Genomic DNA, 27,473 nt, shown 5'->3' on the forward strand with positions numbered 1-27,473 from the left:
CTTTAAGAAAAAAATATTAGCTCATCTTTTTATTTGATGGTAGAAACACATCAAAAAAGCAGAACAAAGCCACGTTTTAAAAGCCTGAAAACATCTGGGAACTGAGGGGACCAGCTGTTCGAGTTTTGGGAGAGGAATGTTGTCCCATTCTTGTCTGATGCAGAAGTCTAGCTGCTCAGCAGTCCTGGCTCTTCTTTCTCATTTACATATATATATTTTTGGTTCATAATTAGCCAGATGTTTTCAGCTGGTGAAAGGTCTGGACTGCAGGCAGGCCCATCAGCACTCTGACTCTTTTACTATGAAGCCATGCTGTTGTAATAGAGAGATGATACAGTTTAGCATTGTCTTGCTGAAATATTTGAGGCTTTCCTTGAAAAAGATGCGGTCTGGATGGGAGCATATGTTGCTCCAAACCTGTATGTACCTTTCAGCACTGATGGTGCTTTTCCTGATGTGCATTAATGCCATTTTCACTGGCACTAATGCACATCCAGACTATCATTGCAGGATTTTGAACTGACTCTTGACAACAACCCCAAAGCTCTTACTCCTTTTTTTTAGGCCAGATGATACAATGATAGAGTTTTAACCCAGGTTTGTGGATTTCTCAACGTGCAGTGATTTTCATGACAGAATCATCACAGTTTGTAATGCAGTGCTGCCTGAGGGCCTGGAGAGCATGGGCATCCAATATTGATTTTCAGCCTTGTTCCTTGCACACAGAGATTTCTCCAGATTTTCTGAGTCTGTCGATGATATTACGCTCTGCACATGACGAGATATTCAAAGTCTTCACAGTTTTATATTAAGGAACATTATTTCTAAATTCTTTCACAAACATTTGGCTTAAACCTCTGCCCATCTTTACTACAAAACTCTGCCTCTCAAAGACTCTTTTTATGCCGATTGACATTAATGACCTGTTGCTAAGTAACCTAATTAGTTGCAGTGTGGCTCCATAGTGCTTCACGCAGTTGTTAGGCAAGAAAAAGGTTGCTGACCTGGTTCCAGTCAGAGATATAATTCCCTTTTGGCTTGTGTCAGGAAGGACATCCAGTGTAAAACACTTTGTGATAAGGGAGCGGCTCAAGAGTAGTTAGATGCAGAATAATCCTCCAGCTGTTTCTTTTTAGCAACACATTTTTTTCCACTCTTTTGTTGCCCTGTCCCAATTATTTTGAGAAATATTGAGGGCATCAAATTCAAGTAAGCTGAAAATTGTGACACACTAGTAAAATGTCAAAGTTTATATATTTATATGTTTTCTGTGTTCTATTATGGATAAAGTGTGGGTTAATGAGATGTGCAAATCATTACATTCTGTTTCTATTTACCTTTTACACGGCGTACCAACTTAAGCTAACATAAGAGTGCTTTTGATTGCATCCACATTTGTATTTAAATAGCCTACAACTAAAATTTGTTTGGTCTGCGGTGTACAAGAATTATAAAGCCAAAGTCCAGCAATCTTATCGTTCAGTATCTTTGTAGTATATAATTTACTGTTGCTGGTCACAGTTTTTGTCGTATGAAAGAGAAGGAAGGCATACACTTTGCCCAGCATTAGCTGACATAAAGCTGGGATATTTAATATTCAAGCACTTTGCATGTCTGTAAACTGACGAGTTTACACCGAGACTCATGACATGACACTCATGACACATGTTGTATTAATGATGTTTGAAACATGAGTATTAACAGTTTCTTCCAAATAAAGTCACTGCTGCTCATTAAATCTGGTTCAAAATCACATTAATGCACTTTGCATGCGCTCATAACATGTTGTTATATCCGCTTGTGAGTTTGGACTCTGTTAATGCACGGCTATACTCTGATGCAGTCATTCCTCTGTGAGAGTCTTAATGTTTGCTTTTGTTGAGACTGGTTCTGGGAGTTTGATGAACAACCTTTTGGTTACTGGTTGAAAAACAGAAAACAAAGTGGAAAAAAATTCCACTGTTGATTCATAATGATGATGTTCGGTTCTCAGTGTACATTTAATTAAGCTGTGCTTAGCTTAGAATAATCAAGTTTTCTCAAGAGATTAGCCGGTAAATAATTAACACCAAGGGAGTGAGTGTGAATGGCTGACTAAAAGATTTTAAGTGCTGAATCACTTGAATGTTTTCTTTCTGGTGCATTTGGTCACCTGTTACTGTATTGCCCTTTAGCTAAGCTTATCATGAGACAATAAAAACAAACAAATAATACCCAGGTCAGATTGCTAATCCATTACAGAGTTATGTGCTGTGGTTAGTATGAACGGTGACTTGCAGGTGTTCGTGTGTTGATGGGCGGCATGCTGAACTGCTCTGTGACGCACGGATAGCTGGAAAATGCGTGCCTTCGTGCTCTCGCAGCTTCTACGGGTCAGATTAAATTGACCTTGAGACTGATCAGCAACATTTGTTCATGTGCGATGAATGTGTTTGTTTGTCAGTGTGCGCATAAAACACAATGAGAACTGTGAGGAGTAGAGCTCTTCAAGCTCACAAACCAGCCTTTTGTTATGAAGAGGAGAAGTACGTCGCCATGCAGAGGATGATGCCATGTCAGAGGTCTTCACTGTAGAAGCGATTTTGTTTGGGCTCTTGGTGTTTTCTGGCATTTTGGGAAACATCCTGGTCATCTATGTGGTGAGAAAGCACACAGGATTTGGAGTGTGAAGTGGGCTGAATGTTTTGGTTTGAATTGTTCTCAGTCTGTCTCGTTTTTGCTCTCAGGTGTTTCAGTCAGTCACTAAGACTCCACCTCGTAGACTCCCTCCTTCGGACCTTATTCTGGTGCACCTGTCCCTAGCTAACCTGCTGAGCTCACTTTTCCGTACAGTGCCTATTTTTGTGTCAGACCTGGGCTTGGATCTGTCTCTGTCCTCCGGCTGGTGCAGAGTCTTCATGCTGCTGTGGGTGTGGTGGCGAGCCGTGGGATGTTGGGTGACCCTGACGCTGAGTGTTTTTCAGTGCACCACACTGAGACGCCAAAATGTGGCCTTTGGACCTATTACTGTCCAGAGGGAGAGGCGGCGGCTCTGGGTTGTCCTGGGGGTGGTGTGGGGGGCGAACCTGGCTTTCTCTGTCCCTGCACTGGTATACAGCACTCATGTTAAAGGCAATGCCACAGTGGAGCTGATGGTGATCAGCTCCACCACCAGGCCTCTGCTAGGCTGCGTCTGGGAGTTTCCATCAGAAGAACAAGGCTTGGTCTTCACCTCTACTTCACTGGCAGTGAACGAAGTGTTGCCGCTGGTGCTGATGGTTTGCACCAATGTTGCCACACTGCACGCTTTGGCCAAGCACATCCGAGCTGTTGCCTCAGGAGGGATCCACACTGAACTCGACAAACACCTGTCCAGTGAACGTAAGGCAGCTCGAGTGATCATATCTCTGGTGTTGCTGTTTGTTGTCTGCTGGGTGCTACAGGTTGCTGCAGTAACATACTACAACCACAACAGGGGGCACCATGTCGAAGGGCTGCTGACTGTTTCCCATTTTTCTTCTTCACTGTTTGTGGGATTCAGTCCCTTGGTGGTGGCCCTGGGACATGGAAAACTGAGGAGAAAAATCATAAGTATGATGCTAGGGTGAGCTACAATTCTTAAATGTCACAGTAAAGGTGCCGAAAAGCAGACTAAATCCCCAAAGGCTCCAGAAAAGACGAGAAATAAACCAGTTTTTGTTGTTCAAAGAGAGATGAAGGTCATAAAAGTGCAAGAGAAGATTAAATAAAATTCTGAACAAGAGCACTCAGAGAAGAGCAAGAACTATACTAAAACTCTCATGTTTTATTATGTTTTTATGACAACACACTGAGGTGTGACCTTTGACTCATGACCTTAAAGCATTACATACTAAAACTGTGTCTTTATTTTATTGTCTTTACTCATATGTTTGGAGCAGAGTCAGGGGAAATCTTTGGCTCCTATAAACGGTTAAATTTGTGATTTTCAGATATATTCATGCGGTGTGGGATTTTGCAAAACTTTATGACGTCATTGTGATGTTAAATAAATAAAAAGAATGTTGTACAGCTCTCTTCAAGACCTTTCTATTTAAACTATTACTCAATATGGTTTTTTAATCATTTTTTTTAGGTCAGCTTTTATCTAAGGTGTTAACAATGAAGGCCAACTTAGATACTCATGTCCCTCAAGGTCTAGGATATTGTTGTGCAATTGAAGATGATCCATAAAACACTGTGGGCAATATTAATTTTTAATTTCACATTTGGTGTCACCTTGACATTGACCAAATTTTCATGAACTGAAGCGCAACATATCACAACATTGAAACATCCTCAATCAAAAATACACCAAAACTGTTCTTTGGAAACCTCTTCTTGGCTACAAACATACATTTCTGAAGTTTAACCTTGTGTTTTCCCACTTTAAAATTAGGGAGACAAAAAACATCACCAGAAGCCATAATGGTAACTAATGATGTTATACTGAACCAAAAACAAAATGCTTCAGCCACTGCCGTGGTAGTTTTTTTTCTTTCCTTTGAACCCTTTTGTCTATAATGAATACAAAAAACAAACAAACAATAGATCATGATTAGTGATGGTATATTAGGTGCGACTCCAGAGGTTTTGCAGAGTACCATCAGCGCACGAGTGTGGACCTGATACAAGAACGAAGCTGCCGGTGGCCGACCGCCAGAACGACAGGTGACAAGGCAATGAAGATGATGTTGGCAAAACGAGCAATGACCAGCAGATAATCGGCTGAGGAGCCACGGTTGTAGTTGAAGTAGTTGACAGAGATAACGCTGGTCCCCCATGAGAGGATGAAGAGTATTATGAGGGTGAGAATCACCTGGGGAAAAAAAAAGCAATCAATTAATAAGAAAGCACTTTCAGAGTTCAGGACGTTGCTAAATTTGCTGTACTGATTTACTCTTAAACACATCCAGTCACATAGCTCATATCTGAAATGACTGATTTACAGCTGAGCTCATCACTCTATGCAAATACAGCAAACTGAAACGAGGAGTGATGACTCAGAAGAGACTGCAAGTGGTTGCTGGAGCAATTGAAACAGGAGGCAGCAATGCAGGGCTGCAGTGGCACTCATATGTCAGAGGGAGATATGAGAGAATTTGCACCTGAAACAGACCAGCACGTTGGGAGGATGCGTTTGATGTGTGAAGGATGACAGTGTGAATGTGCAGCTGTCCCTTCTCAAGCTGATGTCATTTTCTTTGAGTCAATGCATTTACATTTTTTTTTAAAGCAGCTTATCAATCAATCAATCAGAACTTTATTTGTCACATGCAAGTTGCCCTGCAGTGACCTTACATACACAACGCAGACATCACATGGGGAGACAGGTCGGGGATCGGTAGCATTACAGAAAAACACTGAAATGTACAATACAATGGTAAAGTCCAAGAGTGAAAAAAAGAGACCTCTACTCATGCTGGGCTCCTATGGGAGGACAGCCTCTGCACAGAAAGCACATAAATGTCCACATCACAACATTATGGAGCACGTGACAAGCAACTGGGGTGGGTAGGGGGTGAGGAGTAATCTGAAGCAAACACAGCAGCCATCCTGCCCTGCAGCTATTTTTCCAGTGCTGGGCCCAGACCCGCCGTGTTCTCCAGGAGAGAACAAGCATCGAAGGCGTTTGGAAAGGGAGGGGGGATGAGTGAGTGCGTATCAGTGTATGTGTATGTGTGTCCAGAGTTCAGCTGAGACAGTATTACATTTTACATTCATTTACACAGCTCGCTGACTCCTTCATCTGCCTCCAGTGCCCCCTTCTTCCTCACCTTGGCTGCTCGTTTCTCGGCTGGCACCCGCTTTAATACCGTTGCGTCTTTCCGTGGATTCCTACCATGGGTGTAGAGGGTGTAAAGTGAGGTTAGGTTTGTAACGGCCATCAAAATTATAGGAATCATTTCATGTATCACCAAAGATGTGGTGGCGTAGGCCAGGCCGCTGGTGGAGGGAAAGTTCCACACACAGCCCAGCAGAGGACGTGTTGTGCTGCTCACCAGCATCAGTGTCTGAGGAAAGAGCAGGGAGAGCAGAGGGTGGGTCATGTGCTCAGCCAGCAAGTCAGAGAGATTATTATTTTTTCTAGATCATTGATAGATTTTGGCACTCAAAGTCTGAGGTTAATGATGATTACGTTTGCTGATAATGTTTTAGATGACCTCATTTTGGTTCTTGTTTAAAATGAGGTGGGGGAGTTTTTTAAATATGTAATTATTATTATGGCCCTGATAAAATCAGTGGGGTTGGAAGAACAACACATACCTAACTTTACCAGGTACACCTTATTAGGAGTCACTCAGAGACTTTGGTCCATATTGAGATGGTAACATCACACAGTTGCTGCAGATTTGTCAGCTGCACATGTGGCATTTAAACGATGCTCAGTTGATACTACAATGCCAAGAATGTGCCAAGAAATTATCCCTCAATCAATTACACCATCACCAACCTGACCCATAGATACAAAGCAGGGTGGATCAATTTTTGTTATTTACACTAACTTCTGACCCTGTCATCTGAATTCTGCAGCAGAAGTTAAATTCATCAGACCGGTCAACATTTTTCCAATCATGTATTGTCCAATTTTGATGAGCCAGCGTTAACTGTACCCTCAGTTTCCAGTTCCTGCTGACAGTGTTGTCGGTGTTCTGCTGCTGTAGCTGATTAGATATTTGTTAATGACACGTTAAACAGATGTACCTACTAAAATGGCAGATTTGTGTCTATGTAAAGATCTATATGCCTGTTAAAATGTGAAATGTATTTATTCATTCTTTTTTTGTAATTTAAATATCAAAGTTTTGATAACCATACGAGTATCATCAGTACATACAAAACAACTGCATTAGTTTTGAATACAAGCTGAGTATTTTTTACTAATTTTTTTTAAATTAATGTAATGTTTCTGACAGTCATTGTTAAATGTGTCACTTTAGGTGATAGAATAATGACAGGGAAAACAATGATTGAAAATAAACATAAGGTAAAACACCTTGGGAAATTACTATTCCTGATGACAAACAAAAAGAAATAAACTACTTGGAAGGTCCTTGGCAGTGCCCTGTGTTGCTCTCACCTCTGTAGCGTTCTTGTTCCCATTAGAGGAAAATATATGAGCTGGAATGGAGTAAATAAGGTTACCAATCCAGATGAGGCCCAGGCACACCAGGAGGGTCTTAGGAACACCCCGGGGCCCATTCGTAGCACCAGGAGCCACACGCTTCAACGTCTGGAGGTGGAACGCACTGAGGAAGAGTGTTGACCACGCATTGACTGACCGCAGCCACACCGACATTCCCATTAGCAACTGACAAAACCCTTTGGTTGTATATATCTGTAAAAACATAAGAGGGGCTTAAAGGTGTAAGCGCAAGGAGCTCACAAGTTAAATCTAGATTTAATTTGGTTAATTTGATCTTTCATGCATGCTTTCTGTGTAAAACACAAGCTCATTGGGTGAAACACAACCAACATAGAGTATTGAAAAAAAAAAAAAAAAGACTATAAAATGAGTGAAGAGTGAATTATGGACAATGACAATACCTGCAGTCCAATCTCTGAGATGATAAGGAGTGTGTTCCTCAGTAGTGACACCAGCAAGTTAGACATTGCCATGTTAACGATGATGATGTCCGAGTTACGTCCCCAGTTATGTTCCAAGATTATGCTCTTACCAATGACCAGAATCACAGTGGTATTGCCCAAAATTCCCATTATCACCAGGATAATGTAAAAGGCAGTTTGTGCAGGGGAAACAAAGATACGCATTCCCATCCCTGCAAGATCTGGCTCTTTTCTTTGGTCCGAGAGGCTGCTCATTGTTCCACAAATAAATAGGCCAATCTGTAAAGGAGTTTTAACAGCTCACGAAAAGTTCTGAAGAAATTTTCATCGTTGATTTGAATGAATATCAAGTAAAGACATATTAGTTATTATCCTCGAACAAGCTGGTAAGACGCTGGACTGTAGTTAACTGGCCTTTTGGTTGATTTTTTGAGCTTGAAGATGGAATCATTTGCATTACTCCTCCATGGACTTACTAGAATAAATGATCTTGCCTGTATCATTGGAGCTGTGCTCTTGTAACACAACCACTGTTCAGGCCACAGAACATTACAAAGCATCCACAATATTCGAGTCCTTGGGGAGTATGAGGTGTATATTAATGAAACACAGGAGATTAATCTACTTCCTTGCATAAACGTGCTTCCCTTGCAAGTTTACTACCATCATCCTAAGGGAAGTGAAGGCTGTTTAGTGTGTGGTCATGGAACCTACTAACAGATATTCCTAAAGAAAATCAATACTTTGCACCTTTGTTACAGTAAGTAAATTAGTGAGAATTCTTCTCTCCTTATTCAGGACAAGTTGCAGTGTTCGCCAGTAGAAATTCTACAGTTTCTTGGCGCCCTATAGGCAAAAATGCACAGAGGGTTTCTGCATTTATGTTTTAAGGTTACGTTATAATGTCTTTGGTTCAAATCCATGCCAAAGACTTTCTGCATGGTCTCTCTCCGCATGCACCAGCTTTCTATTAAGGTCCAAGACAAGGCAGACTTATTAGGTTAATTCAGTGGTTCCCAAACCTTTTTTGCCAGGCCGCCCTTTGTTTTACAAGAAAAATGTTCGCCCCCCCCCGCACAAACACATCCTCCAAACACACACACCCATATTTTGTTTACAAACTCCATTGCGGTTTATTTCACACCTCAAACATTTAGTAAACAATTAAGCAAATACAAGTAAACGGCAATAAACTACAGGTAGTAATAAAATATACTACTAACTCTTTTACGCTACGTCCACACCTACACGGGTATTTTTGAAAACTCAGCTGTTTCTATGCGTTTGGGCCTTTCGTCAACATGTAAACGGTGTTGCGATTCACCGAAAACGGAGATTATTTAAAACTCCTTTTTTGCGTTTATGTGTGGACGAGGATTACAGAGTTCGTCACGCAACGACAAGGGTATGTGCCTCTTTTCACGTCACGCTGTGCGCCACGTTATTGTTTACATGAGATGGATTGCAGAATGGCAGATAGAGACAAAATACTGTTAATCTATCTTCAGGTTTTACACGCTTACATACACACGCAGTTACTGTCCCTCCATTTATAAAGGCAGAGGCGTCACGGTGTAATTATTTTACGTGTAGTTGTTTTTTCCTGTGTAATAATATTCAACATTGCTGTCAATACATTTGTCAAAAAATGCCTCTCTGTGCAAAATGGGTTCAAAAACATAAACAGCTGTGAGATACTGTTTGTCCGTGATTTGAACAGGGGGAACAAATTACGGCAGGATCAGCCTGATATTATTTGTATCCCACTGTAACTTTACTGCATAAAGAGCTAACATGTCCAAAATGTCAGGAGTAGTCATTACAAGAAGTGTTTGTGAACTAAAAATCGAGAATGTGGGATACTGTTTGTCCGTGATTTGGAGAGCCCAGCGCTGCTCCCGACGCAGGGAAACTAATTCTGCAGGGGAGACCTACCTTGGCACTTGTGCAGGTGAAGCCAAAGGGAAGATATGCTTCACCATATTTTCTAGTCTTTGGCTTGGAAGGAGGTTGGTTTGGAAACATATTTGGCGATGCTTCATCTCCTGCTTTGCGTTTGTGTGGGAGCCCCGTCAAAAACCTGTCCATTATGCTAGCAGTGTCCAAACTTTCTTTCCTTTTTCTTTTTATACCGCGCCCCCCCTGCAATAGCTCTGCGGGGCGGGCCCCACAATTTGGGAACCTCTGGGTTAATTGGTGGTTCTAAATTGGGCCTAGTTGTGAATATGAGTCGGCCTCTGTGTTAGTCATGTGATGAATTGGCGACCTGTCCAGGATGTACCCCGCCTCTCACCCTGTGACAGCTGAGATAAACTCCAGCCCCATAACACTGAATTGGATTAGCAATTAAGGAAAGATAGATGGAGTATTTTTATCACCAACCGAGCTAGGCTTCCTTCTTATTTGTGTCATTAATGCTAGCAGCACCCAGCAGGGGGTATAATCATCTTTCTAAATTAGATGACAGGCTGCACTGAGTTAGAGTAACTGTAAGACAAGAAAAAAGAAAAGTTTTTCTGAAATGTGAGACGTGCAACGACAAAATGCATTCTACATTGCATCGAGGGATCGAATCAGTGCTCCAGTTAACATCTTTATCCCCTTTGTGAACGCATGAGTTACTTATTTTTGAAGCAGAACATCACTTCTACTCATCCTAAATGAGTGCATTATAACAAGAGAACAGGAAGTTTCCCCATTTACTTAGTTTTCAGTATCTCAATATCTGTAGGGTTGCATCAGGAAGGTCATCTGGCAGGTGAAAGTAGCTTCTTGATTACAGCTAATGACCACTAGATGGCCCCTTAAACAAACCAAATACAACACACAGGCCAAACAGCATAGTTTCTATTTATTTAATTCATTTTTTAAACAAATGTTTATTTACTCTGTACAGCATTAGTTAGTAGACAAAACTGTAAGTAAATTTAGTAGCGTTACATACAAAGTCAGCACATTTAAAAAAAAATATTCACAGTACATGTGTCTGATCAGCACCTTTGGAGGCTAAAAATACAACTATCATCTTCATAATTTACAAGTATCAAATTTAATCCCATCAGCTTTAAAAACATTTATATATACACATCACCTATGATAATGTGGAGACACTTTCAACTGTGAGATTAGTGTGTCCATCAAAGAAAGGAAAATATAAAATATTGACTGAATATCGTCTGTTCAACATTTTCTGACTCATTCATGATCAGAACATGTTGAACTGCTTTGATATAATAAACCATGTAACTAAAGAAAGATGATGAAAAATGCTCTGACACATCTCCTAATGTGTGTGTTTTTTTTAATGAAATCCTAAAATGAACTGGTGATTTTGCACAAACACTGCTACAGCCCTGTTAAAGTAATGAAACTAAACAGTTTCTGATCATCCGCCAGAGAAAGTGTTTACAGATTACAAAATTTCAGCTGAGATCACAATCCTCTACCTTTTATTCAAAATTTCTCAAGCTTTATTAGAATGATTTAATATTTGTTTTAAAAAATTCCAAGTGCATTTGTAAATGTAGCCATAATTAAATGGTAAAACAATGCAGTAAAGATGTTTGTGTAAAGACTTTCACAGAAGCTTCAGTCTTGTTACCAACCTATGAATTGATGCCTGCATCTTGAGTAAGGAAGAGAACACAAAATGCATCTCAGCCTGATTATCAGGGTACTGTAGTTCAGCTGCTCAGCTCACAGATGAATGGGGCACTTAAGTTCTTCATTTCACTGCAAGCATGTTTTCACTGGAGACTTCTCCAGCTGATTGTAACCACAGATCTTGTTCCAGGCACTGTAACCAAATCTCCATTCAAATTCTACTTAAAAATAACCCAAAAAGTAACTAATTTACAAATGGAAGACTAAAATTGTTGTTTTACAGTGAACTCTGAATATACTTTTAAGAAAAACAAGAGCTTATTTCAAATGAACAAAAGTGCACTCACTTCAATAGCTATCATACTACCTCTCTATGCTGTCGACAGTTGTGGTCAGAAGTTTACATTCACTCACTGTGGGCATGAACACCATGGTAGTTTTGAGCTTTGAATGATTTCTTTTAACTGTTCTTTCTCTAGGGTGGAATGATTGTACAGCATTTATCTTTAATGACTTTACAGAACTAGAAATAGATGCTCAAGTTTGAATTTATTTAGGTTTTTCTCTAATCTGCACAGGGTCAGAAATATACATACAGATTAGTTTCTCTTCATCAGTATAAAAAGGATTGTTTGACAGCAGTCACTGGATTGCCATTGTTCTGAGTATTGGTCAAAGACCAAGGAACTCTAAGAAAGAGAACTGTAGAGTTACACAAGTTAGGAGGGTCTCTTGGAGCCATTTCCAAACAAATGCAGATTCCAAGATCATGAGCTCAAAAAGTTGTGCATAAGTACAAGTTATTCAGATGTGTCTCCACTTTGGGTCATCTTTCAGACGTTGGCAACCTGTCACTCTCAGAAGAGAGTAAACATGCAATGACATTGAATCTGCTGAAACATCAGCATCACTGTCCACAGGGAAACTAGTTTTACATCACCATGGACTGAGCAGTGCCAACGAAGAAAAAAAATGGAAAATTTGTAGCTGCCCGCACAGACAAGCCAAACAACTTCTGATGGTCAAACGAGACAAGGTTTGAGCGATTTGGCCACAATGACAAGAGGTAAGTTTGAAGAAGTAAAGGTGAAGCTTTCAAGCATGGTGGTGGTAACATCATGCTCTGGGATGTTTTGATACCAGTGGTACTGCAACATTACACAATGTGGATGGAATAATCAAGAAAGACAACTACCCTAAATTCACCTCCAATCAGTAGTTAGAGAGATGAAACTTGCTAGATGTTTCAAGAGGACAATGATCCCAAACACACATTAAAAGTGGTTGTCGTTTATTTTCAAGTTTCAACTTGGGTAGAAAAACAACAGAATATGAGTCAGGGTGTATGTATACTTTTGACCGTGTGTACATTAAAGAAAATCCAAAATAATTTCAAGCTTGTGCACTCAGTTCTTGACTTTTTAAAGCCATTAAAGGTGTATTCTGTTTAATCATTCCACCCTGGAAAAAGAACAGTTCATAGAAATGATTAAAAGTCCCAAATGAACATGACATGTGTGTAAACATCTGAGCACAGCTGTATGTGGGTCTATGTACATGCATGTATCTGTGACTGATACCTCTGACTGATATGGATAAACTCATCTGGCATGTCTGTGTAGGTTCTCAGTCAGCAAGGTCATAGTAATCTAAGGAGCTTGGAAAGGAAAGCAACTACAACTTAAAAGAGTCCAGTCACTTTCTTTTCAAGCTCCTTTCATGTGGCATATTGTCTTCCCGCATTGCCAGGAAAAAAGATTTAATTACGTGGCATGTGTTTCTGTTCATCTTTGTTGGTGGTGGAGTTGTTGAAAAAGCTGAAATATTCGCATACAACTTATTTAGTGCTTGAGTGTTTTGCTTTGGCTGCCTGATTGGTTTAGACTGGTTGTTAACCCCATTGGCTGGAATCTATCAGAGAAAAGAGACAGAGAAACATAAATTTGCACTTCCTCTAATCTTCTGTGTGAACATAATTGCAGAGATGAGGGAAACATGTAAGTGGTGATAATTAGCTCGGCTAACCTCTGTGAGTCGTGGCAGTGCAGCACAGCCCATCTCCTCGGCCCGAGCTGTAGATGGGGGACACACACACTCGACTGTTTGGTGCAAGATGGGTGAGCCGCGTTGAATGGGAGCTAGGAGGTAGGTACATTGAGGAGCTGGCGCTGTGGGGCTTTTCTGTCTCCCATTTGATCCAGTAGCCTCTTAACCCTCCCTGATAGGCTTGCCACTTTACTTGCATCTCCTCCACCTCCAAGTCCCTTTGTTTTACTGGTTCCAGCTGAAGGTCAATCAGAGCAGGCAGAGCTTCTACACGAGGGAAGAGAGGCAAAGATTTAAACAGCCTGGTAATAAGTAAGGCTGATACAGAATCCAAAGATATCAATTATTTAAAAACAACAAAAGAGCCTTTAAGTATCAACTTCTAAATGTCAGCTTTCAGTGCAGAGATGGGACTGAACGTGAAGAAGAAGAAGAAGGAATAACAGTAAAATAACACAGACTTTTTATCAGTACCTGCCAGTGTGCAGGCTCTCACAGACATAGCTCTTTCTTTTCCATCCACCTGCAGAGCAGTGACTGTAACCAGGTACTGAGTGCCTGGCTCCAGGCCAGTCAGTAAGGTTGAATTTTTCTGCCTGGATAAGGTCACAGTGCGGACATGTGAACTAGGAATAGCTCCATACTCCACTGTGTATCTCTGTACCCGAGCCGGCTGCAGAGGACCCCAGCTTACACGGATCTGATGAGGACCATGATCTGACAGGTAGACGACTGCTGGGCTTAAAACATCTGAGGAGTGCACAAGCAAAATCATCAACAAGAGTATAAGACTGTTACAAATGCAAGATCAGATTGTTTTTTTATTATTTGCTATAGTAACTAATTTAGACAAATGACTCAACACAACTGTTTGCACCTACAAGCTCTGTGATCAAACTAGATAAATTTCTCCTCAACTGAGTAATTTGTGAAAGAATGGGTCGCTCTCAGGAGCTCAGTGAATTCCAGTGTGGTGCCGTGATAGAATCATAACCAATCATGAAATTTCCTGACTACTAAATATTCCACAGCTGTTAGTGGTATTAAATCAAAGTGGAAGTGATTGGGAATAACGGTAACTTAGCCATGAAATGGTAGGCCACATAAATTCACAGAGCATGGTCAGGGGATGTTGAGGCATACAGTGTACAGAGGCCGCCTTCATGTGACCTTTGGATTAGTTTAAGAACAAGCACTCAGAGAGCTTCATGGAATTGGTTTCCATGGCCGAGCAGCTGCATCCAAGCATTAAGTGCAATGCAAAGCGTTGGCTGCAGTGGTGTCAAGTCGCCAATGTACTGTGGAGCAGTGGAGACGAGTTCTCCGGAGTGACGGATCACAGTTCATTTCCTTCTGGCAAACCTGTCTGGGTTACTTGTCATGTTCCAACACGACTGCGCACCAGTGTGCAACATAAGGTCCATAAAGACTTGGCCCTCAGTGGTGCTGCCGCCACTCTCTCCAACAGACTCCCCTCTGAGATCCCCAGTGTCCTGTCTCTGATCAATTTCAAAAACCAGTTCAAATGCCACCTATTGACCGAGTCCTTTGGCTTTTGATTTTTGACCATCGGTTTCTTGTAAGGCACTATATAAATCTTATTTATTATTTATTATTATAAAAATTCATCTTCAGAGCTGCAAACTTCAAAAATACAGCAGCAAATAGCTTCAGACTTGCATGGAAACCTGAATAAAAGGAACGTAATTACATCTGAAATCTGAATAAAAACCATTTAACAATTACTCTGTGAACGTTGTCTAAGTAAGATTATGAGAAATGAGCCAAAGCTCCTTAACTGGTGCTTTTGGTGAAAGATATGCCAGCGATTTCTACCAGGCTCTTCAATTATTTTTCATTTTAGGGAAGCATCACTGTATTATAGAATCACATGCATTAAAAGGGAAACTTCCAATTAAATGTTTTTACCAGGAAAAGTAGTGAAGGTTACGGTGAGTGTATTAAACACTGCCTGGTTGGACTCTGGGCGGAGGGACGCTGTGTAAGTCGTGTCAGGCTGCAGATTTTTCAACTCCGCCCTGCTGGAGTCTCCCGTTAAAGTACGTCTAATCTCATGACCTGGTTTGCTCACAGACTTGTACCAGAGTTCATAATAACCACTGTCTTGACTCAGAACGGGGCGCCACTGCAACACGGCGCTGTGGGAGGTCAAATCAACCACACGCAGCCGTTCAGCACGAATGATTTCTACAGATAAGACAAGAGAGGGGAGGCAGACATTAAACATGAAACTGGAGAAAATAATTCTGGAATTAAACATCATTAACCATCTGCTGAGTCTACAATAGACCACATACTGTATTTCAAACACACAAATACACACCTATGATGGCCTTCCTCAGGTCCTCTGTGATGATGTCAATGTTATCTATGTCCACAGAGTATAAGTGAGACTCCAGCGGAGGTGTCACCACACGTTTTAGCACCTGGTAGTTCCCATGTACAGTTGACACTATTAACACGGAGACTCCCCGAGTCTTCAGCTCTGACATTGGTCTGTCCACGTCACCAGGCTGCACTCCGTCAGTCAGCCACAGGAGAATCTTTGGCACTTTCACATCCGTCTCCGTCAGCAGCTCAAGGGCAACGCTGAGCGCCGCCTCAGTGTTGGTGTCTCCTTTCAGCTGCCTGACGCCCTGCATGGCCGACTGCAGAGTCTCCTGATTGCTGTGGACATCGAGGCTGAACTCCAGGTGAGGGTCGGTGCCCACCTGCAGCAACCCCACTCTCACATGCCCGCGGCCCAGTGAAAAGGGACGGAGCAGGTCGGCGGCGAAGAACAACAGACGGGAGAATTCATAGTTTGCTATACTTCCCGAGGAGTCCAGCAAAAGGAGAATGTCCCCCTCACAGCAGTTCAGCACTACACAGAAGAGGAGGAAAAACTGGAAGGTTATTTTCAACATGTGGCAATGATCCTCCATCATAGAGAATTCAGACATGTATAGTTGTTTCATTTTCAGTTAGTCGCTCAAACCTGGTGCACTTCCTTCACCATTTATTTAAGTTCTTACCTGTTTAAATTTGTTATGCTGCTTTCCTGGGTATTCATTTTGTGTGCTCTACTCCTTCTTTGTTAGATAATCAGTGCCTTTATCCCTTGAGTCATCCTCTGCTTCCCTGGTGTGTGTCTTTTCTTGATTTTTACTTTTGCTTGTGAAATCATTACAGTTAACTGAGGTGTTTTTAAGTTTTGGACTAAATTTCCCACGTATACATTTGCATCTTCTTGTGAATGTACTCAACAGAGTCCTTGGAACAAGGTTGACATGGAACTTATATTATAGGCATTATATTATATTATATTATCAGTACAGAAGACTGCTTAATTAAACATCTCACAGTTGTGTGTAACATTATGTTTGTGTTACAGTTCTGTTTTTTTCTATCTGAATCAGAATCAGAATCCTTTATTAATCCCTAAGGAAATATAGAAATATTTATAGCTCTAGTTTTCATCTTTACCTATCAAGTGTTTCGGTCTTTAGCTCCAGTATGTTTATTAGCTGGTTGTTAACTGAGTGTCTTTGCTGTATCGACGAATGGCACACGGAGGAGAGCAGTGATAATGAATCTAATCAGTTCTGTATCAGGCCTGTAAACAACAAATCTCTAAAGTTAAAGAAAACATAATCAAAGAGTCGTGGATGATAAATGTGTGCGGGTTCTTTACTACATCCAACACCTCACATTTCATTAAACGCAGCATGCCGACTTCAACTCATCGAGATATCAAGCAATCAATTGACTGTCAGGTCAAAATATAACACTGCTGAGACTGATGGCACAGACTCAGCTTTGAGTCCACAACCTACATTACATCAGGCAGAAGAAGAAGACGATGATGAAAACGAAGAAGAAACCACTACCTCAGTATCAGGAGGGTTTCAAATCATTTGACAAATTTTATGCCAATGACTCCAGTAGTTGTTAAGCTACTTTAAATCAAAGTGATCTAGTTTTTCTTAGGACGTGCCACACATGTCCAGTTTAAAATTTTTTTAAGTACACCTAGTTTTCAGCTAATAGGTCTTTGGGAATCATCTCATCAGTGCAAAAATACAATTTTATACCTGTGAAACTGGGTCATCTTTAACATTTAACTTTAACATTTTTCATAAATTCATCTAAAGTAATACAAATAAATTCTGTTTACGTGACAGGCTGCTAGTATCAAAGAACCTAAAGATACTGTTTAAAATGGGTTCTTTACTAAGTTGTCTGTTATGTGTAGACAACACTGGTTGACCTCAAGTTAGGCGTCTTTTTAATGCTTTAATGATTCATAGACCACACCACACTGTTTATTAGGTTAACATGCAAACAAAAACAAAAATATTCCTCTGAAAATAGTCAGATTCACAAAAGGAAGAAAATGAACCTTCATTCCTTGAAATATATTATTCAGAAAAACAGTGACAGAAGGGATGTAAAACTGTCTCTCTGTTTCTCCTGGAATCTTTTCAGACAAATCTGAGATGGTCAAATGGGAAGCATTTGATGAAGTGACATGAAATGACACTATATTTAAAAAAATATTAGCAGTAAAAGCAATATTAGCCTAATTTGTACAGGTTGAATTGAATGACTCAGGCAGATAAATTTTTAATTAGTTTTAATATGAAATGTTCCAAAAAAATTGTGTCTTAAAAGGTCGGCTCTTCCTCCTGAGAGAAAGTTTAAAATCTTGGCAGTGACAAATGATGCCATCATGACTCTATTAGTGTCAAATAAAAAAGCGACACTGCTTTCATGTAACCCATACAAAGCAGAGCTTATCATTGTCACAGGTGCAGTTACTGTCCTCGGGGAGGCATTAATATAAAGAATGACATGGAGTATATGAGGTGTCTTATTTCATGCATAACTGAGAACAATCCCCTCTGCTGCTCCCACTGTATCAACACACGTCAGAAAAAATATCGCACCGAGAACACTTCAGGTGCAGCGATCACAGAGGATTTATAATAGCAAGGAACCAACAGGATTGGTCACAGAAGGAGATTTATTATATGAAAGTGGAGATGGGTTTACACTGCAGATAAAGCAGGAAAAAAAGGAGGAGAAGAAGAAGCAATGGGGTGAGAAAAAGGGAATATACATCCAGTTTCTATAGGATCTCTTGACTTGAACAAACACGTGTTGGTTTCATCGCTTCTGAGAGGCAATTGTGGCCAATTTTGTCGTCGAACAGTCGCCTTGCTGGGATAATTTTAAACAAGAAAAAGAAAATCAATCCTAACTACAAGCACCATTCTGGCTGCATCCAGTTAATGGTTGAGCCACTTACCTGCTCTGACAAGCTAATGTGCTCTCTCTGCATGCGACTTATCCTAAATTCATGCCTGTGGTTCAACAAAATGTTCTTTGTGATATATCACAACTATTGCAAATAGACTGACATTGCTTCTTAGCATAGTTTGGATAAAAGTTCTGATTAAAAGAAGCGATTCTACACAAATAGAGTTTAGCCTAATTATCCCTAATATCTGAGGTATGTTAATGAAAAAGTAATAACTTAAAGAGGGAAGGGCAGAAACTTTAATAAAGTGAAAGAACTGTGACAAATGTACATGGTGGCAGAAGGGAGAAGTCATAAGGATGGGAAAAAAAGATGAGGAGAGACTGGACTTGTTTGTTGAGATGTACAGAAGTGGCTTGGTCTTTGCATTCCTCAGAGGAGAAATGCATGCAAATGTGTGTGAGAGATTTGAGCGAATCATCTGTCATATAATTGGCTTCGAGCTGTGCCGGTGCCATATGCCACACCGCGGTGCTGCACGGATCAGTGAAAGATATGCTCCCTGTGAGTCCAACAGACAGATGGCACAGTAGCCGGTTCATGTCAGAGAAGAATGAACAAAGGCTACTTTCTAAACTCATCCTAATCTAAAACATTTTACACACTATTCATGCAATGCTCTTCAGCTTTTCAGGCAGAAAACAAAAAAAACCTCATTTTAATTAAAACTTGCTCTCATTCCATGTGGACTTCCCAGATCTCAAACACAGCTAATCAGGTCAAATATTTACTTTTAATTAGATGTAGCCACCTGTAAGGAGCACAGCTCTGACTATGTCCTTGTCAGCATTGAGCACACTTGCAGTCTGCCTGTACGCCATGATTTTTTGCAGCCCTCATGTGTGCCACGTGCGTCCACTCCCTGTAATTCCACACGTCTACTGGTCACGTGAAAGTACTTCACACCATGTGAGTGTTATCTGGTGTATCTGTACTTTGCTTGATGCAGTGGGAAACTTTTGTTGCATGGTGCAAGCAAAAAAACAAAAAACCCCAGAAAAACAGATAGTGCAGCACAACGCATGCTAATTCCCGTGTGAAAGGGCCTTAAGGCTCCAGCCAACACACCTATGGAAAGTTCGCAACCATCTGGCAACCACCGGTCATGAGGAAAAAAATTGTATTACTTGAGTGGTTGCAACTGGTTGCTTTAAGTTGATGGTAGTTAATGCTGAAGCCCCGGTCGCACAGACCTGTTAACCAGTCAGTGACCCCCTGGCAATGGCCTGTTGCTAGGGAACAATATGTATTCTCTAACCCAGGGGTCTCAAACTCCAGTCCTCGAGGGCCGGTGTCCTGACTTTTCCATGTCTCTGCAGCAACACACCTGAATACAATTAGTAGGTCATTAGTAAGACTATAGAACTTGACTGCATGCTAAGGTGGCAGTTCAGCCATTTGATTCCTGTTACTGCAGCTCATGAGTGAATGAACATGCTGCAATAAAAGTACTTTTAGAAGTACATTTTTCCAAACACATACATTTACTTAAATTTACTTGAGTAGGGTTAGGTTAGGGTTAAACCCAAAACAAACAAACAAAGAAAAAAACTGTGAGCTCCTCTGTCTCCTTTGAACTTCAGCCCTCTTAGACTCACTAACCAGTCACTGCTGTATTTATCATCACAGTTACATAAACTACAGAACAAACCCTGGAATAGTTTGCACCTCTCTGCAGTGTTTTACTCTGTTTCTGTTGCACATTTTGCCCACATATATATAAATATATATGGAGCTAGAGGAGATGATTGTTACCATATTTGTGCTGCAAATGTGGAGTAAGAGCCTCCAGTTTGTTTGTTTAGCCTGCTGTAATGACTTAAAATGGAGAAAAAACACTGACAAGTCTGGTTCTGACCTCCAAAGCCCACTAATTAATATACTTAGTCTATTGTCATCAAAAAGTAGACGATTTTTGGTTGATGATTTTGTGGTTTTACAGTTTTTATAACGAACACGTGGAAGCAGAAACCTCTCTGAATTTCCATCGTTTTTTTATGTGTCACACTCTTCCTGACCTAGAGCAGTTACCAGGCAGAGTTTTTTTTTCCTTCAAAGTTGTTTGTTTTAATGTAATAATAAGAAAAATAAGAATATACATTTTTATGTGTTTAGCATGTTTAGCAGACACATATGTTGTCTCTCAAGAAAGCAAGCACATTTATGAAGCACTGAAAATACAACTAATCGAGTTAAAAGCTCAGATTTAAGACTGTTTTTTCCCCATTGACTCTGTGTGATGTCAGAGAAACTAGATATTAAGACGCTCACAACCTTAAGCACAGAAGCCCTGCCCACCCGTCTGCAATAGGCAGCCAATCAGGAGAAAGGTACCTTGAGGGGAGGGGCTTGTTTCAGTGGCGTGTTTGTCAGCAAACTCCTCTTCAAAATTGAGTGGAGCAGCCAAATTTGGCAGAAAGGTATATTTTATCCCCCTGAAGGTTCTTGTGAATATCAAATGTTATAATGTCCGCACACTGCCTAGCAACCATTTAGCAACATGCAACATTCTTAGCATTTATGAACCTATAACGTCTCACTAAAGCACTGTATCGCTTTTTCTATTTCCCAACAATAACATAAAACAGAATTATGCACGACATATTATGATACTCACATGTTGCCTGGCAACCATCTAACAACAGGCTAAAATGATCTGTTAGCCTTCATGCACATACAACACCTTATGAAAGCCTCATCTTAATTGCACAGCTATTAAAAAAAAATCTTTTTTATCCACAAAAGTTTAATTATAAATGCCTAGCAACCACCTAGCAACAGGTTAAAATGGCCCATTTTAGTACCTCAACAACCTCTACATCTACTTTTCTCAGTGTGATCGCCAACCATCGGCGTAACTTTGTGCTGAACATTTGGGGGGGTTGTCAAGATCTCTGTCTAAATAAATAAATATATCTGGGTAAATTCCCAAACATGCAACTATTTTGCTGGTAATACCTGAAATGAGTAAAGAAAATCAACAGCCTATTCATGCAAGATAATTCATAATTTTATTGGAGGGGTGGTTATATTGGTTGGGTCTGATTATTGGGGGGTCATAACCCCCCCTAGCCCCCCTGGAAATCACGCCCCTGTCGCCAACAGTGCAATCAGGCTAAATATTACTAGATCATAGACATGTACTAATATTATACTGATTATCTTGAACTATAAGAACATGGAGTTGAATTAGTCTAATAGTTCCTATTCAATACCCGTTTGTTTGACTTTGTTTTTTCTTTAACCTTTTATGAATGTGTTTGTTTGAGTTACCAATTTTCCAACTGTTATTTTTCTTTAACTTTGTCAAAAGTTCGGATTTGTTGGCTGCAGGTCAGGAGTCAGACAGACTCTTTCCAGCAGCATCAGAAGCGCAGCAGAAAGGAAAAGCTCCAAAACACATCAATTTTTAAAAATGCACACACCTCTCCTGGCTCTATAGAGTGGGCAGTCAAGACACTTAAAGCTTGCATTGGTTTCTTCAGCCTGGCTGACATCCACGTTGGCTGGTGTCATACATTTCCATTGCTTGGTGAATTTAAATAGCACTAAAAGTAATAATTTGTTCCACAGGAAGGCTCAAAAACAACTTTAGTCCAGTTAAAGCCACCTGGATCGATTCCCCCTCCGCCCCTCCAATTTAAACATCCTTAAAAAAAGAAAAAAGAAAAATCCAAACATACCCTGAGATCAGCTGCAGTGGCAGATCCTTAAGACACATGTACAAACACAGGGCACAAATGCTCCACAACATGTCCTGCTCCATCATACAAGGAGGAAAAGCCCGTTACCAGAATCATATTATTGGTTACATCATTGCATCTTATTTTATTTGAAAGCCTTTAACTTATCTATAGGTGTACGAATACAATATTTGTGCCTCAACTATGATGGAGAACAAGCACGAAGAACTATTACACTGAATGTTTTGAATACTAGTATTTAAAAGTTTCTCAGTTGATTAAGGATTTCCTAAAAAGAAATAAAACTCTTTTCTTCACAGTAACATTGAAGAATTTTAGAAACCGTTATGATTATTAGGGATAATTATACTGATTATATAGTTTTTCTTTACGGGCTCCTAAATTAAAAAGTAATAAAACATTGTTATGCAATAAACCACTAAATTCCCCGGGACACGCCATCCGTGTAACAGCTTGTTCAAACCAGAGTGTATGTGGAAATGATCCTGGTCTGCTACTCATTAAATGCTAGCGAACCAGCTCAACACACATTTAAAAAAACAAAACATTGAACTCAATGAAAGAAAGTTTTAAAACGCGCTTTTCGCGCAGATTTTGATTTTAAAAAGTGATGTTTAGATCTAAACACTACCAGCTTCAAGCTTGTGGATTATACCTGCGTGCTGTTGTTTATCTTTCATTCGGCGTCATACCTTCCCATCGCCTCTATCATATCGGTGTGGTATCCCGAAATCAGCGACTCACCTGTGGCAGGTACAGCAATCAGCTGTAACGTCACCCAGAGAAAAACGTAGCGAAGAAAAACGCTCTTCATACTTCCCGACCGGCCTCAAAAGACATGAATGTGTTTAGAAACAGCACGGGCAGGTGAAATAACAGACTCGGGATCTGGTTACAGCGCCTCCCGTGCTCCCTCGGTCTGCGGAGGTGTGCGCAGCTCTCACGGCTGAAAACTTCAGCAAACACCTGCGTCATGCGCACTCCTGTCTCAGGAGAAGGTGATGTGACATCGCATCTCCTTAGAAGAGAAAAGATTACTTTGGACTACTTTTCCACCATCTACAGAGCAGTGAAATTAAGCCATAGTTTTTTTCCTGGACTTTGGTCTTTTATAGCTTTTATAACAGTTCCAGAGGTCATCACGTATTCTGGCATAGTCTGACATTCATTAGTCCAAATCAGCAGCTATGTTTTAAAGCTGTGTCTTGGATTCTCATCATAAGCATTTTCTTGTATCTGCTCTGGTTGCAAGAAAATGGTCTCACCTGTTTTCTCTGCAAATTAAAGCGGATTTTAATAAGATCAAAGCGAAAGCCAGTTCATATGTGTTCCCCTCAGATAAGTGTCATGCCCCCCCCCCTCCCTGGGTGTGAATGCTTACACTTATGACCAGATAAGGATAGATAAATGGAAGCACCGACTGAATTTGATTTGATATACCTTTATTAATCCCACAAGGGGAAATTTCATGTTAAGGCTGCCGACCTATTGCACGCAATCACATGGGGAAGACAGGTCAGAGGGGTATAACATGGAAAAGCACAACATGAGGAAAGATAAGGAGAAAAAAAATAACTCCCCCCAGACTGAGCTCCAACAGGGAGATCAGTTTGAGAACAGAAAAAAAAACCCCCCACCTCTGCACATAGCACATGAAAAAAAACTCTTAATACACCAAAGAACACATGACAAGCAACAGGGATGGGTAAAGGGTGAGAGACATCCAATGTAGACAGTACATCCGGGCCTGCAGCCTATGCGCTGGTCTCCATCAGCGTCGAAGGCGTTTGGAGGGGAAGGGGGGATGAGTGTATATCTGCATGTGTATATCTGTGTGTGTGTGTGTGTGTGTGTGTGTGTGTGTGTGTGTGTAAACAGTCTTCCAGCCAACCCAGGTGGCCTTGCATGGAATGGGAAGGAACAGACTCAACACAGTCGTTATCAGGGAGTTTTTGTTCAGCTCCAGCCTTGAGCCCACAGCTGGCGCCGAAGGGGTAGCCGCAATGCGGCCTGCTGAGACACTGCCCTGTGTGAGCCCGCAGCCAGGATGAAGCTGATGTTGAGAAATAGCTCAAACATGACAATGTTACTTTTGAGTTTTATGGCTCAGACTGGGTGGAAGCCCAAGATGGAAAGATAATGTTTTAAAGAGGAAACATTTCTATTCTGTCTTTTGAAACATACTGTTTGGATGTGTGTGTGTGTGTGTGTGTGTGTGTGTGTGTGTGCGCGCGCGTGTGTGTGTGTGTGAGAGAGAGAGGGGGACAGAGAAAGAGAGAGATCATGACCATGACCTTGGAAGTGCAGAAGTTCAGTTTCATGGTGTCTGTCAGTCTCTGGGATGGAAATGTGTGCCTGAGTACTACCTGTTTACGCGTCACAGCATCCAAAGTTAAGTTTCATTTAGACTTCTGCAGGAAATCTACGTCCTAACTTACATGGTAACCAGAAACTCCTTTTATCTGTACATCACAGCCTTCCACACCATTCATTTTGTTGTGTTATGCATCAATTTGATGTGTATTTCCATTTCTTGCAAGTCAGGTTACATAGAAGGTTGGGTTAAAAGTTATGGTGTAGATCTAACGCAGTAGTATAATTCACATTTACAGATACCTGGGAACTCAGAAGTGATGTCATCCCCAGGTTATCCCGTTTCAGAAAAAGCTCAGCAACGTAGACCCATTCGGGTATCACTACAGCATGATACTTATTTTGTTTTGCGCCTGCTTGATCAAACTACTTCACTGGATAATGTATTTTTAATTGGTAAAGTCTATATACATGAGGGTGATTCAGAGGTCTAGATCAGACTACAGCACTTTGGGCAATCACGCATGACACTATCCATTCTTAACAAAATAACAAATTTGTGCCACTCTGCGATTTTTACACTTTGCAAAGTCACCCAGTGGGACCTTTTGTGTGGAACATGTTTGACATCACTGGATTAAACAATAATGCAGTTATAGTTAATAAGTCTAAGAGGCATTGGCAGGCAGACTTTGATACTGTTCGACAGACACATGTTGAATAAAACATCTTTTATGTTTTGTCATATTTTTATGTCCCAGGTGTAAGTTTTTTGTTTTTGTATGTTTGATTTTTTTCTTAAATGTGAAGGAGTCGGAGGCCTGTTGTGCTGTAACCTTTTATTATATTCTTTCTCCTACTTTCCTTTTCTCCCCCTTTGACAGCTGTTATCGAGCTCATCTTGAAAAGCAAATATGTTTGGCATAACAGTGCATTCAGATCAGAATTTTGAGCAAATGGTTCCTCACGGGCAAATTGAGGGGAATAAGCATAAGACAATAAGATATCTTAATGGCTGATTAGCATCTTGCATGTGTATATGCCATTAATAAGACATCACATCTACCTTTTCACTCCTCTAAAAAACAACAACAACAAAAAAAAACAGGTCAGAACAACATAAGCAAACCCAATTGCATAAACCTCTAGTACAAATAACATGACAATTTAAAAAAATGACTTTCAAGAAGCATTACTGCTCAGTTGCGCAGAAAACAAGCACAGGACAAACTCAATAATTTCCTTTAAAGAAGCACTTTAACTTAACTTCTCTAAACCCCAAATGTTTGAAGTCTGACTCTAAAATGTGAATTTCTCTTGCAGCTTTGTAATGTTACTCTTGTCTAAACATCCCTGGCTCTCCTCCCCACTAATTTCATGTTAAATATTTGAGGCCACAATGTATGAAGCTGGAAATCCAGCGTGACTCCACACTCTTGAACTCACCAGACCCTTCCTAATTCAATTCAAACATTACACAAACACGTGTTCACACACAGATGCGTGCACGGTGGGTGTGTGTGTTCTTAAATTTAGATACAGTCTACTATGTAAATGGGAACAGATGTGACATTTTGCTGTCCTTGAACACTTTTTCATATTTAAACTTTTTTTTTCAGTTTGTTGTCATGGATATTTCACATGTATACTTGGGTTTAATTCAGGAAATATTGCTGGAAAGTTTCTAACCTGTGTGTCAGAAATCTAATAAGGCTTTGCTGGCTTTTGACTGTTTCTGGTAATTAAAATTTAAATGTATGATTTTCAGGTTAACGGACCAAATGTGCAACTCCGGAAAGGAGGCAGGAAGTAACAAAAACCCCCAAACAAAGAAAACAACAAAGCCTATTAAACTCATCCAAAATACACAACGAAATAACAAATCGAGAATTTCAGGAAACAATCAGGAACATAAACAGACACTAAGACAAGCACTAAAGGGAAGCGCTCGACTATATATACATATGAGGTAATCAGGGACGCGGAAACAGGAGGGGAACAAGATGCGGCTGCAACTAATTAAAACATTTACAAAGCACGAATAAAAATGAAAGCAAGAGAGACTATCTCATGGACTATCAAAATAAAACAGGAAACACAGAGGCAGGGAAAGTCACTTTGCAATACCATAACAAGGGGGAAAAAAACATTACAAGAAAAACTAGAATACAAGAGCGGGGAAAAGCAAGGTGAATAAAAAGAATAGATAAAAAAATAAAATGACCCCATTATCAAAACCTACAGATCACACAGATGACGACAGACGGCTTACCCTGCTTCCCATTTTAGGCATGCTAATATCAGTGAGACGGCTCGCTGTGGTGGTCCCGGTGAAAACATCTCAACAGCTGTTGGCCCTGATGTCGTTTCACTTCGTCCTTTACTTCAGTTACAGACAATCCTTCATCTGCTCTGCATTTACCAGTGAAGGACAATAACCACAGGTTACATTTACTTGAGCGCTGAGGTGTAGTGCTTTTAAGATGTAAATGATACACTTTTACTCCACTGCATTATTTTGGATAACTTTTGATTCTTCAGTAATACCTCAAAGCGCTGCCAGTGCTCACCCGGGAGCATGGTTAGGGATTCCAGTTATAATCCTTACAGTTTTATACTAAATCACTACACTAAATCAGCCTTACTTTCATTTTAATAATTATGTGCATGATAATGAGGACATTAGCTCCTCACGTTATGTGTGTGTCTCCAAGATTTATACTCTAACTAACCCAGTGCTATAAGCTCTGCATGCTGTATTACAAATTCTGTTTGCGCCTGTGGCATGATGATGTTTTATCTGGATTTGATCAGAAACTACCATCACTTTGTTCTTGGTGTTGTACTAAACAAAGCAGGACGGTGCGTGATCAAACAGATATTTTATGAAATGTGTTCATGTGGTCTGCTGATTAATG

The 27,473-nt window shown here is 40.5% G+C and overlaps 3 protein-coding genes across 3 annotated transcripts; 1 reads left to right on the forward strand and 2 right to left on the reverse strand.

The window, feature by feature from the left end:
• Window positions 1-120: 120 nt before the first annotated feature.
• Window positions 121-4,025, forward strand: ora4 (olfactory receptor class A related 4). Its single transcript, XM_003441262.4, has 2 exons — window positions 121-2,639; window positions 2,727-4,025. Exons 1-2 carry the CDS (start codon window positions 2,553-2,555, stop codon window positions 3,585-3,587), a joined length of 948 nt encoding a protein of 315 aa, XP_003441310.1. The 5' UTR covers window positions 121-2,552; the 3' UTR covers window positions 3,588-4,025.
• A 182-nt stretch (window positions 4,026-4,207) lies between these two features.
• LOC100712350 (olfactory receptor class A-like protein 4) lies at window positions 4,208-9,548 on the reverse strand. The gene is made up of 5 exons (XM_019358502.2): window positions 9,502-9,548; window positions 7,546-7,845; window positions 7,079-7,336; window positions 5,775-6,011; window positions 4,208-4,816 (listed from the first exon to the last, which is right to left on the reverse strand). The coding sequence occupies exons 2-5, from the start codon at window positions 7,819-7,821 to the stop codon at window positions 4,604-4,606; spliced, it is 984 nt and encodes a 327-aa protein (XP_019214047.1). The 5' UTR covers window positions 7,822-7,845; window positions 9,502-9,548; the 3' UTR covers window positions 4,208-4,603.
• An 859-nt stretch (window positions 9,549-10,407) lies between these two features.
• Window positions 10,408-23,317, reverse strand: LOC102076323 (von Willebrand factor A domain-containing protein 1). The gene is made up of 6 exons (XM_005469589.4): window positions 22,987-23,317; window positions 15,560-16,099; window positions 15,145-15,423; window positions 13,690-13,965; window positions 13,195-13,482; window positions 10,408-13,080 (listed from the first exon to the last, which is right to left on the reverse strand). The coding sequence occupies exons 1-6, from the start codon at window positions 23,054-23,056 to the stop codon at window positions 13,061-13,063; spliced, it is 1,473 nt and encodes a 490-aa protein (XP_005469646.1). The 5' UTR covers window positions 23,057-23,317; the 3' UTR covers window positions 10,408-13,060.
• Between the last annotated feature and the right edge of the window lie 4,156 nt (window positions 23,318-27,473).

This window comes from Oreochromis niloticus, linkage group LG5, assembly GCF_001858045.2.
Source record: "Oreochromis niloticus isolate F11D_XX linkage group LG5, O_niloticus_UMD_NMBU, whole genome shotgun sequence".
Lineage (NCBI taxonomy): Eukaryota > Metazoa > Chordata > Actinopteri > Cichliformes > Cichlidae > Oreochromis > Oreochromis niloticus.